Raw genomic sequence first — 13,712 nt, forward strand, 5'->3', positions numbered from 1 at the left:
ATTTCAATTTTTTAGTTATTGTAACATGCACAGCTCACATAGTAAACATTTTGTATGTTTTGGGGTTCTTTTAAAGCTTGCCTGATAGTTCCTCTTTGCTTCCAGCTCAAATCAGAACTAATCTCTGTAGTATTGTGAAACTTCAGATGAAATATTCCCAATTTGGGCCAGGGAGGGGATTCAGGGTGCAAGTGAGAGAGGGGTAGAATTTAAAGGGAGGCAGAATTGCAGTTGGAGTAAGAGAGGGAACTGAGGAGGCTGGAACCTGAGAAAGGAAAAGGCAGGAAGGAATTTCAGATCTTAGGATGGGGGAATTCTACAAAAAAAACTACAAATTTTGCAGGATTATATATATATATATATATATATATATATATATATATAATCCTGCAAAATTTGTGTGTGTGTGCAGAATTCATTCAGGAGTAGCCCAGGACCTACCAGTATGAGTTAACTGGGTAGAACCCACTCATATCCAGTTCACTCACATTACTATCAATCCCTAAATTGTATTAAGAATATGTTTTCTCCGTTGCAGAATTTTGTTAACAGTCAAATTATGTAAAAGGCAACTCTATAAGCTGGTGTCTAAATTTAGATATCAATAGTGCACATATGTTACACTAGTGTAGCACTTACACACATTATTGGTGTCAGTTTAAAGTTATACAAGTACCATTATTGAGATGGCTTGGAGAAAACCACTGCTTATTCCTAGGATAAGCAACATAAAATCTGTTTTACTACTTGGGATCTAGCCTGGATGGACCTTTGCTCTGTCCCAGTATGGCAAATCTTATTATGTTCTTAGGTACTCTTCTGTAACCAGCATGCATAAGTTGCTTATTGCACTACTGGTAGGGGGCTGCATACATGGGCGGAGATGCCAGGAAACACATTCAAGTTCTAGAATCCCATTAGTTGTGCACGTTGCATTGCACTGTGCACATGCCAACTTACAGTAGTTATTGAAATAAGTTGATACATGACGATTTTAGCGTGCTTCAGTGACTTTGCCTTAGTATTCTATAATGGCTAATCCAGAAGCTGTTACAGAATTGGTACTAAGGGCTCCTTTTAGTAAGGTGCGCTAGCGTTTATAGTGCATGCTAAAGATTAGCGCACGCAAACCACACGCTAAACGAAAAATACTAAAGCAAGCTCTATGGAGGCGTTAGCTTTTAGCGTGTGCGGCATTGTAGCAAGCGCTAAGCGCACGCTAAAACCTTAGTAAAAGGAGCCCTAAGTGTGGCCCATTGTGACACCTACATCTTGGTGCCGATGTTTAGAATTGCCTCTTCTTTGGTTTTGGTTTTATTTTTAGTTTCATCATGGATTGAAATGTGCACTGTCATGTGAGTGAGCATCATTCAGGTGTGTTGTAAAAAAAAAAAAAAAAGTATAATTTATTCATCCTTTTTAAATGGTAAGCTGTAGACCTTTGCTTTTAAAGATGATAATGCCTGTTTCATAGACAGGAATTTGGCCTATAAAGTCTGCGTGTCACATGGGCATTTATAGTCACAGAGACTTTTCCTGTTATTGAAATATTGAGCTTTTTCTCCAGACATTTTTTTTTTCTTTTATTTCCCTGAGTTAGTTCTGTGAAAATCTGTTAATAGCTTGCTTGACTCAAAGCCAGGTACTGTGTACCCTGAATGTCTTGCTTTATTCTTGGCTCTCTATGAGAGCTTGTCAGGACCCATGTGCGGCTCAGCATGAATTATGAGAAGTAATTGGTTTGATTTTCGAGTATGACGGGATTAATTACTCAAAACTTACCTATTCAGCAAACAAGACCCTTAACCGACCCTTCCGGTAATCTCCGGGCCCCTTGCTCGGCTCATCTCCTCCTTCATAATAGCTTCTATCTTCCCCTTCTTCTACCCTCTTCCTTCTTTATCTGCCAAGTTTGGCTAAATTTGTTGTAAATCCGATAAATTTGTTGTAAATCTACATGTCTATGTGGATCCTAATCTAATTAATATAAACCGCCTAGAACTCGCTGGGTATGGCGGTATATAAGAATAAAATTATTATTATTAATTTGCAGTATAATCTTTGTGTATTTGAATATAAGATATGCTGGTCTGTTTCTGACCTACTGTAGTTAACGAGGAAGAATGAAAATGAGAGATTAACAGAGTTTAGTCAAGCAGTCAGTACCTCTTTGATGCGTTAACTTGCTATTTTTTAATTATTATAAGCAGCACACTTGTATAACAGACATATTACAAAAAATAAAAAAGTATAACTTTAAGCTGTAGAAACTGTTTTCTCCTATGTTGTGTCTGTCTGGACACATCAGGAAAAATCATTTCAGTTCTTGTGGGACGCGAGATGTGAGAACTGACGGCAACCAATCGGAAAGTAGCGCAGGGCCAGGCAGGAGCGCGGAAAGCTCGCGCCTGACCTACGCTGCTCCTTTCCAGGAAATAGAAGACGGCTAGCAGGGAGGAATCAAGCTAGACTACCAGGATGATGTTTTTATTAAGGTACGACGGCGGCAGGTGTTTGCAGGGGGGTGGGGGTGGGGGAGGGAGAATGTTTTAAAAAGGTGCTGCGGTGGGTGTTTATGGGGGTGTATGAAAAAGGTGCAACTGCGGGTGTTTGTGGGGGATGTTTTAAAAAGGTGTGGCGGCAGGTACATGGGGGATGTTTTAAAAAGGGGCTTGCGGGGGGGATTTTTTTAATGGTACGGGGGGGTTTAAAAATTGTACCTGCGGGGGAGGGGGTGTTTTAGAAAGGTACCAGGGAAGGGGGGGTTCTGGCTGGCTGGCTTGGGATTGGCTGGGGGCTGGCTGGTGTGAGGGTGGGTTGGCTGGCTGGCTTGGGGATGGGTTGGCTGATTGGCTGGCTGCCTTGGGGCTGGCTGGTTGGGTGCTGGGAGCTGGCTGGCTGACTGACTTGGGACTGGCTGACTGGCTGGCTTGGGGTTGGCTGGCTTGGGGTGGGTTGGTTGGCTGGCTTGGCACTGGCTGGGGGCTGGCTGGCTGCCACTATTTGTGCCTACCATTAGATGTGCCCTCCACTAGATGTGCCCTGTACCCTGTCCCAGCTTACTACTAGACCACCAGAGGGGGACAGGGTACAGGGCACACCATTTGGGTCATAATATTTTTTTTCTTGGTTTTTCCTCTTCTACAGGTGGGTGCGTCTTATGGTCAGGTACGTCTTATGAAGCGAATAATACGATAGGCTTTTTGGGGTTCATTATATGTGGTAAGTGTAGATGTAGTGGTGGTCTGGGCGTTTAAACAGCTGAACGTAGAGGCAGGCCATTATAAAAAAAAAAAAAATCCTCCTTTTGGACGTTTTTTTTTGAGAATGGACATTTTCCCTGCTTCTACTTTCAACGTTTAGGCAGGGCTGTCCAACCTGCGGCTCCGTGAAGTATTTTGTGTGGCCCCGGTTGAGGGTGATGCAGTATTTTGCTCTGCTGCCCCTGGGTGTTTACTGTCTTGCCGGCTCCCTCCTCTGTCTTGCTGCAGCGTTTGCGCATTTGTGCGGCCCCAGAAACATTTTTTTTTGGCCAATGCGGCCCAGGGAAGCCAAAAGGTTGGACACCCCTGGTTTAGGGCCTTAGGCCAAAAGGGGACTTAGAGACGTTTTTTTTTTATTATGCCCCTCTATGTGTATACAGTCAACAGTGAAAAATCAAAATAATGTCATCTCTCCAAGTGTGCTCTCTCATATAATTATTAATCATAATATCAAATCAGAGGTCCAACTTCCTAATAATATCACCTTATTTTGAAATGACTTATCGTTTATAATTCATTCGGTAGAATAGTGTACTTATCTCCAAGAGCATTGTCGTTAGCTGTTCATAACATGCTGGATTATCAAAAGCTCTGCAGAGCTGCGTTTTGGAGGAACAAGCCTCCTTCTTTGAATCCAGAAATAGGGCTAATATACTCTTGTCCCGCAAATTGATAGAAAGTATTATCAAAAATATATAACACAGATACAATGTAGAGCAGGGAAACTTGAGATCATGTACAGAAGGAAAGCCTGGTGGATGAGAAGAGCACCAATATCTGAAGGTGGTCAATTTTACCATTACTGTCAGCCAAAGAGTAGAATTCTTTGGGTAGGCCTATTAGCATTGGGGGTGGGGGGTGGAGTTGGCCATTTAGATTAGTGTTTCTCAACTCAGTCCTGGAGTAGCCCCTGCCAGTCAGGTTTTCAGGATATCCACAATGAATATGCATGAAATAAACTTGTATATAATGGAGGCCATGTATGCAAATCAAGTTTATGCATATTCATTGTGGATATCCTGAAAACCTGCCAGGACTGAGTTGCGAAACACTGATTTAAATCACTTAAGATAAGCAAAGCCTCTAGCTTAGATGATTACTTGGCAAATAAGGCCTCACTAACTGGTTTGCTAATATGAATAATAGGCTATATGCAATTCCCCAAGTGAGAAATGAAATAAGAAATTACTTTATAATATAATAGTATATTACTAATATATTTTTGCTAACAAATGTATGATGATAATTATTACAGAGTGTAATAATATATAGAACCATTAGGGGGAAACCTGTATTAATGCTGTGTACATATACTGTGTGATTTAGGAATATGCAGAGATAGGGATGGGAAGGCATTCTTGGGATAGTGTCTGTAACTGTGTGAACACAATGCCTCCAGTAACTGCAGAACCTGATTTCTCGGCAGTATTAACTAAGGGCTTTGTTAAAGTAGCAAGTTGAAGGATATAGCATGTGGAATGAAGGAGGAGCCTGTAATGGGAGGGCTGGCTAACCATGTATTAGAAACTAAATAGGGTTGGAGGTTTAAGGAATAAGAGGAATGGAAGAAATAAACAGGGGTGGGGAAACTAGAAGTATAGAAAGAATCATTTGATAGGTTGTGAACTACTGATGCTCTGATGAATGAGGGACTGAGAAATATGTGAACTAACTATATAATGAATTATTACACTGAGCTTTGTGTGCCTTCTTTGCAATTTTTGCATTTTGGACACCCTGTCTTATAAGAGAGAAAAACTATTTTCTGTTTCACTACAAGACTTTCTGGAGTATCCCTGTGAGGTGTTTCTTGTTTTTCACACCCACAAGCTTATGTAATAGTTAATGGAAGGGGGGGGGGGGGCTTTTGGAGATTGGTCCCTTAGAAAGAGGCACTAGGCATTGCCCTCTCTCCATATTGCTCTTATATAGAACTATTGGTTGCTGGGATACAAGCTAACTCAAACTTCTAAGAAATCACACTGGGTTGTGAGGGCTATAAAAAAAAAAATCGCTCTCTGCTCATGTCACCCTTACACAAATCTTGGTAGCCTTCCTTTTGTACTCCAGCAGGGTTTCTGGGTTCAGAATTAATAAACTAAAAACAGAGGCGATGAATATGATCTCACTGAAGCCCTGGTGGATGGGTGTAGTCCTTCCTTTCCACCTCTTTTTCCCTTTTGTACAGTCTGTTAACTTTTTTTTTTTTTTTTTTTGGTTTTTGTAAACTACTCAGATGGTTCATCTATTGGACAGGATAGTAAATTTTAAATAAACTTGAAAAAGTCTGCAACCCATCTACCACGGTTTCAGTGAGATTATATTCATCGAATTATAGGTTAAATATTTATGGGATGTAGTCCTGAGTGGTGGTGATTTTGCTGTTTCAATACAAAAAAAAAGAAAGAACCAAATACTGTGTGTAATCTATCTATAAAATCGGATGGATGGATGGATGTTTCAGCAAAACTCTGAAATGCATGGACAGATTTCAACCAAACTTGGTATACGTATCAATTACTATCTGGGAACAAACACTGGGGTGGGAAGGGGTTGACATGTAAAGAATCATCAAAAAAGACAGATATTGCTTTGACCAATTGTGTGAAGCTTGGGAAATGATGCCATTGCTGTAACAATGCCTTCAAGGAAACTTAATGTAATTGGCCAAGTTTTCAAAGCTACATCTAGAACTTCAGAGAGTGTCCAGCATCATAAGGCCTGATTACAAGATATGAAAAAGAGAGCTGCTACATCTAGAGCTTCATAGACAGTACAACAGCGTGAAGCCCGACTACAGGATATGAAAGATGTGTCTAATCCATAGTTTTCGGGCTCGCTGAGACATAGAAAGGGCCATAGAGAGGGCCATTCATTCTGCTGAGTTGAGAAATCCGGGATTGGGATATCCGGACAATGCCAGGTGATCAGCTAGTCTCCTATAATTTAAGAAATGGCGTTGTGTTTAATTTGAGTGTTCAGATTTTTTTCAGCCTGGCTCTTCAGTCTACTAAAATGAATAAAAACATAAATGGTTTCAAATAGCCTTTATTAGAAAGGATTAAAGCACACACTTATCTCCCCAGAAAGAGTGTGGAATATCCAACATTATACAGCAGAGTTATGCTTCTTCCTTGTAGTTGTATCAATTTTATTGCCTATACTGTACTTATTTTATGTGTGATAGATGTAAAGCAAAGCATATGCTTGTTCCAGCAGGTCTGATGGAACTGATGTTGAGTTACTTACAGCCCCACATTCTGACGCCATTACTTCAATCCCTGGGGCTGGAAGCACAGACTCTGTTAACCAAGGTAAGTGCAGGTACTCTCTCCAGTGTAATTCTGGAGGTAAGACTATAGACAGTTCTTTAGTGCAGTTGAACCCTTGTATGTGTTAGGCGAAGGCATCATCATCATGCTCACGTTTTGCAGATTTTATTGCTAAATGGTAGAATTTTTTTTTAACAGTGCTCAACTTTTTACCTTTAGACTGTGTGTGACCTTTTTAGGGCAGCAGAAATTTAAATGCTTATGTGCTCCATTAATGACTTAAAGATGTAAAAAGGGAGCCAGCCATAAGAATATAAAGAGTTGCCATACTGGGACAGACAGAAGATCATCAGACTGTTCCCTGCAGTGGCCTGTTCCCAGCAGTGGCCAAACCAGGTCACAATTACTTGGCAAGATCCCAAAAGAGTAAAGCAGATTTTATGTTGTTTATCCTAGAATTAGGCAGTTGATTTCCTTGAGTCCATCTTAATAATGGCTTATGGACTTTTAGGAAATTATCCACACTTTTTTTTTTTTAAACCCTGATAAGCTAACTGCTTTTTCACCACATAACCTGGCAACAAATTCCAGAGTTTAATTACATATTGCATGAAGTAGTATTTTCTCTAGTTTATTTTAAATCTACTACTTAGTAGCTTCATTACATTCCTTCTAGTCGTAGTATCTGGCGTAACAAAATTAACAGAGGCAGGTGGCACCTTTAGATAAACCAGTTTATTGAGGTATGAGATTTCAATGTCTAGAGTCCAGACAAAGTAAATTTAGGATGCTTGTTCCTCATAGTACTAGTAGTGATACACTGGGGGCAGAGTTATTCAGTGGATTGCCCCATGGAAAATTGTGCAATATCGCTGTATAATATTAGTTATGCACTTGATCCAGTTCTTTGGGAACTGTTTAATGAGCAATGTGAGGAAACATTACTTTGTAAATTTATTTATTTATTTAAGTATTTATATACTATTTCTAGCCTAAATGGTTTACATTCGGGTACTCAAGCATTTTTCCCTATCTGTCCCGGCAGGTTCACACTCTTCCTAATGTACCTGGGGCAATGGGAACATCACAAGACTTTACTAGAAAAAGACAGGTTTCACTTTTCTTAGTACCCTGAATTACTACAGCTGTCATATGCTGAGTGCCATTTCCTTGTAAAGTTTTAAGCACAGTGACTAAAACAAGGGCTCTTTGTGACTAAAAATCAATGCTGAGGTTGTGGAACACTTATTCATTACTGGCTACCACTTAATGCAGCCAGTGGTGTACCTAGCATATGTGACACCCGGGGCACATCATTTTTTGACACCCCCCATCTATATGAAAAATATGACTTTTAGTAACAATCTACATATCGCACAACAAGAGTGTACCTAGGAAAAGGCAGCATCTTAAACACTGCAGTGAGCACTAGAACACCAACACATACATTGTAAAACTAAACAAACCAGATCCTGCACAGTCAATTGATCCTGTACAGTCGATGCTATCAGAAAGCCATGTCCCTTTCATACACACAGACAGATACACCCTCGCCCAATATGGAATAATCACAAACTAAAAATAGAAATATGTAGACAAAAGTTAAACTGAACTGCAAGAAACCAGACTCTGCATACAATGCAATACCACAACACCACAAAAACAGTAATACATGTCCTCTAATATTGTGCAAAATATAAAGACAGTAGATTAAATTTGAAAAAACTGATACATAACAAACACCACTTTACAAATTAACAAATAAAAATAAAACAAATAATGAGAAATAAGAAAATACCATTTTATTGGACTAATCCCCGTAAGCTCTGTCCTCATCCCCACAAACCACCTGATTCCATCCACACAAGCCTAGAATTGTTTTATATTGAACTTATTATATTAAAGTATAAAAAGAAACAATATTCTGTACAATTGTCAATTTATAAATCAGCATCTTCTCCCCACTCTCTCTTCCCCATTTCCCTTCAGCGTCCTCAGCCCACTCTCTCTCCACTTTCCTTCAGCACACGCACATAAAAACAAGCAAGTAATATTATATCATTTTCATTCTATTCATTCATAGAAATTAAAGTCTAAATAATGCCAGTCACATAACAAAACATGATTTTACAAAAATAATTCCCTGCACAGTCAAGCCTGCAAGGATTACTAGATGTCTTTCAGCAGCTCCCCTCCTTCCCTCCCCCTTACCTTCGTGGCCAAGTCAAAATGATCTACCTACAATAAAATTTTAAAAATACAAAGCACACTGTACGCAGAGAAAATATTAATTATCATTTATATTCCACGGGTTTTCAAAGAGGTCAAGGCAGATGACTTTATGCAATGTCACCTCAGTAACAACTATACAAAAATAGACAAATATACCTACTCCCTTTTTACTAAACCGCGATAGCTTTTTTTAGCGCAGGGAGCTGTGCTGAATGCCCCATGCTGCTCTTGACGCTCATAGGCTCCCTGCGCTAAAAACTGCTATTGCAGTTTAGTAAAAGGGGCCCATAGTGCAAAATATAGACAGCATATATAAATTCTCAAAACGGACACATTTTGATCACTAAATTGAAAATAAAATCATTTTTCCCTAGCAACAGCAGCAGATGAATCCAGAGACCAATGGGATAGCCCACATCTACCAGCAGGCAGAGATAGAGAAACTGATTAACAGGTGGTCCTATTGGCTGGCACTCCTCCTGTTTATCCAGTATTCTCTATCTCCCAGCAGGAAAAGGTCGCTATTCAACTAGCTCCTGAATTCTGGCTGTGACTGGAACTTTATTTTCTCCTCTTGAGGTTTCTCTTCAGTGAGACTGCCATTCTGTTTCTCCTGTTGAGGTTTCTCTTCAGTGAGCTGGCAATGCTATTTCTCCTGTTGAAATTTTCTCTTCAGTGAGACAGGGGTGTCCGGCTGAACGGTGCCGGCTTTAGGTGTAAACCTGGGCCACCCCAGGTCCCTGCCTCACCCTCCCTCCAATGATAGAGGGTCTGACTGGGTCTCAATATTTTTCTTCTTTCCCTTCTCTGTTAAAAAAAAAAAAGACCACAGTTCCTCCATTCTGCCTGGTTACTGCTGATCAACCAGCTTTAACTGGCTTCAACCGGCCCTAACAACAAGCTTGTGAGTATGTCTGTTTGAACTTCAGGTTCTGTTTGGGAGTCTTAGTAATGTGGGTTCGGTCAACGTACATTTAAGGCATGGATATTTTATTGAGGCTAAGTTTTATGACTAGAAATCCGTGGAGGGAGCCGGGACTTCCCGCCCTTTGCATGCACGTTCTTGGTTTCCTTGTTGATTACAGCGCGGCAGTAGCGGTACAATTTCATGCTCGCACTTATTCTCATTGTTGGGTTTCAGTGCAGCAATAGTAGTCCTGTTTATTCTGAGGCTCTCTTTCATCGGTGTTTGTCACGGCCATGTGCAGCTGATTGTGCAGGTGCCGGTTTATAGCAGCATGAGATGGGACATGTTTTTTCCGGCGCCATTCTTCTGGTTATTCCCTGAGTCTGATTTTATTTCTATGCAAGCCGCAGCAGGGTAAATTTTGTGGGGCTTGAATCCGACTATGTTTCTAGGAGCGTTGATGCAGCGGCCATGTGTCAGTGAGAATCAGGCGTGCGCTTGGGTCTCCGGCGATGGCGGGAGAGCTGCAGCGTTCCGGTAGTTTATTTCCAGCTGACTTTGGTCAGGGTATGCCAGGGCTTCTCTCCTTTCCGGTTCAGACAAGTTGTATGTGTTTCACCAGCTTTGAGACAAGCTTGGGCAGCTTTATATGTCTGTCTGTGTTCCTGCTGTATTCCCTTGAAGGAAGCTGCTTGTTTAATCGGACTCTGGGGTTAGCACTCAAGGGGTTTACCAGAGAGACTCTGACCTGTGCTAGGTCACCCAGTCTCGGTTTGTCTCCGGACTTGGGCGACATACGGCAACTCACGGCACGGTGAGATCAGCAGTAAGATAGTGCCCTATATTTCACACAGGTATCTCATTGTCTCTCTTGGGGTCCCTGCAGATTGAGCCTTTGTCTGTTGGTAACTGTCCTTATTTGGGCCTCTGTGCTGAGCTGCATGTGTCTAGTAGTGGCACAGGATATATATGCCTAAAGGTAGTACAGTTTCCAAGTTCGGGCTGTCTCTATGGGCATAATGACACTGCGCATCTTCCTGCGGCCAGGACTCTCTTTCTCTATTTCTGAGGGGGCCTGGACTCAGATTTCAATGCTTATCACGCTGGTTTCTCCTGTCACCATTTTCTCATGGCACATGCTAGACGGGCCCCCCCGACCAGACAGGAAGGGCTGTACAGCTCCTTTTAACCAGGAGCCAGTTACCTATTCTATCAAACCCGCGGAGGATCACGCGCTATGTGGCTGTTAGCCTCATCCCTGAAGCTCTCAGCGATGTGAGCTTTGTCTGATTCCTGTTAGGATGCTGTTGTTTTCCACAGGGCGGTAGATGCAGCATCTTGATTGAGTCTAGAGAATCTTCTTGCAGATCCTACAGCCTCATCCTGCCATTCCCTGACCTTCTGCACTTCATTCTGAGGGGATCTTGACTTCTTCCAATGACTCTTCAGGCTTTCTCATGAGGGAGAAGACGCTATAATGTCAGGTCAGGGGGCTGTGAACATTTTTCAGGATGCTTCCATCTTTGCATCCTCCTCAGGTTTCCAGTTCATTCTTGGAGTCTCTATGTTTTGTGTTTCCCTTTTCAGTGTTACTGGTCCTCAGGACAGTTCTTGTAGTTCTTCGGGAACTAAGGGACATTGTTCCACTTACTGCATGGTGCCCAAGACGGGGGCATTGGGCAGGCTGGATCCCATTCTGCTGAATTAGTTTCTCGGGGTTACACATTTCTGCAGACAACCTGGGAGTATTTTTACATTTTCTCTATGGACTCCGAATCGGCACTTGGTTTGCCTGCCTCTCTTGGAGCAGCGCTTTCGGTTTTGGCACATGCCATTTTGCCTACCCAAGGCTTCACAAAAGTTTTAGGTGATGTGGGCGGTGGTACCGTTTTGGCGCTACCAGGCGATTCATCTAATTTCTTCTTGACTGCCTGCTTGATTCGGACGACTTCCAGTCAGGCCATTTGACTGACACGAAAAGGGTGGTATCTTTTCCTCAGTTCTTTACACGTGCATCTTTGAATTTGCACAGTGCTCTTTTCTCCTGTATTATTTATAGGTATATCGGGGTGATGTTTTTATTCATATAGGAGAGACATGTGTTTCTTTCCGGAGACTTGGGCGTGGGGTCTCGGTCTCAGATTGGTATTCTTCTTCGCTTACCATGACCAAGAGTATGGGATTCTGTACAGTTTCTGGGATCCATATTGCTGACTCCACTGGGAACTTCGGCTTGCTTTCCCCTTCTTACGCTACAGCAATCGCTTTTCTTCCGGTGGTTCCCGGTATCTCAGGGCTCCAATTATTTGGTATGCTCCTCCTGCATCGCTCTGTATGATTTGGTGGCTCAGCGCGATTTCTCTTTTCAAGGCATGCCTCGGTCTTTGCTGGACTATCTCATGACCACCAACCATCCCGGGCTGTCAGGTTGGGGGGCTCGGTGGCTTCCATCCTCAACTCCAGAAGTCTGGTCTTCAGAGGCGACTCAGTACTTGTGCATTCTTCTACTCTTGAGTAGGGTCAGGCTACCTTTCTGGAGCTTCAGATCATTCTTCCGGATTGCCGCCGAGGGTCCTTTTGGTCAGTATTAGGATGGGGGTATTTCTCTACAGCTTGGGCAGTAGGTGTTGTACTCAGTTGGCAGGTGAAGTTGTTCTGCTTCAATGGGTGGACTCTCATCTTCGACTTCTGTTGGCAGATCCTTTTATGGATCAGGATAAGAGTTTGGATAGACTTTCTCTCCCCGGAATCTGAGCATGGCCCATTTCTTGTATGTTACAGTGTACAGCGCTGTGTACGCTCTGGAAAGTGTGCATGTTAGTAATAGTGTAATCTTCTGCATCCTGGATATTGAGATTTGTGGCTCAGGCATTCTAGCTCTTTTTATGGACGCGAGATCACCTTGACCTAGACCTCATGGCCTCGTCTCTCAATTCTAAGCTTCCTAGCTTCTTCGGCGGGCCCAGGGAGTGGGAGTTAGAGGGGGTAGCTTCATGGCTCCTTTCTCGCCTCTGCCTTCTCTTTTTCAGTGTTTTCCGCTGGCTGATGATGGCTTGGATTTGCCATCTCGAGCTCGCTTTCCGGGCACAGTATTTGTAGAATCTCTGGATTGGCGGCGCCATCCTTACTATGCGGATTTGATGAGTCTTTCGACAGCTGGACTAAGAAGTTTCCTGGTATCTCCGGCTTTGCTCGCCTAGGGTCCGATCAACATGGATATTTGTACTACTTTAGTATTACGACCTAGTTTTTTGAAAAATCTTGGCTGACGTGTAAGGGTTATGCGAAGCAGGTTGTTTCTTCTCTTCTCCAGGTGCTACGGACGTCTTCTCCTATGGCTTCTGTTTCCTTTTGTAGGTTTTTCTTTTCTTGGGTGCTTCTTAACGTTTGAACCACTCCAGAGTTCTTTTTTGGCACAGTTGTATTGCCGAGGGCTTAGCGTTCAATTCCTTTCAGCTCCTAGTGCCATTCTTGGCTTGTTACAAGGGCTAGGTATATTGCTCTTCGCTTACTTCTCAGTTTCATGTAGTTCAATTCCTAAACAGAGTACGGTATATTCATGCGCCTCTTAGAAAGCCCGGTTTGGAGTACAATCTTCACGTACTTCTCAGTTTACCGAAGGCTTCATTTCATCCTTGTCTTTTGGGACTCTAAAGGGCTGTGCCGTTGAACATGGGGTTTCTTGTGGCCATGGCTTCAGCTCTGCAGTTTTCTATGTTGCAGGCCTTGTTTAACGGGGATTCCTATTTCTGATTTCCAAAATATGGGGTATCTGTTCGGATGGTACCACTATTTCTTTCTAGGGTGGTGTCATCCTTTCTTTTATGTCATGCTCGCTTTTCCTTCCTTCTTCCTGGGAGGAGAAATTGGGAGCAATGCTTTTATTCACTGCATTTTTTGATACGTACGTAGCGTTTTCCTTGAGCTCGGTTTCTAATGACTTTTAGTTGTTTATATCTCCTTTTGGTATTCTTCAAGGGACGCCTCAAACGTATGGCGGCATCCGAAGCCTCCATCGCTCGATGGGTCCAGGAGGAC

General features: G+C 42.4%; 1 protein-coding gene across 8 annotated transcripts in view; it reads left to right on the forward strand.

The window, feature by feature from the left end:
• The window catches only part of SH2B3 (SH2B adaptor protein 3), a 284,404-nt gene that overhangs the window by 228,950 nt on the left and 41,742 nt on the right, over positions 1 to 13,712 (forward strand). For 6 of the 8 annotated variants that reach the window (XM_033955826.1, XM_033955829.1, XM_033955827.1 and 3 more), the window contains one exon: positions 6,480 to 6,577. In XM_033955826.1, the coding sequence (XP_033811717.1) occupies positions 6,480 to 6,577 (98 nt within the window). The remainder of the gene's footprint in view (positions 1 to 6,479; positions 6,578 to 13,712) is intronic. The other 2 variants (XM_033955833.1, XM_033955830.1) reach the window with 1 other exon arrangement.

The sequence above is a fragment of the Geotrypetes seraphini genome, chromosome 8 (assembly GCF_902459505.1).
Source record: "Geotrypetes seraphini chromosome 8, aGeoSer1.1, whole genome shotgun sequence".
In the NCBI taxonomy this organism is placed as follows: domain Eukaryota; kingdom Metazoa; phylum Chordata; class Amphibia; order Gymnophiona; family Dermophiidae; genus Geotrypetes; species Geotrypetes seraphini.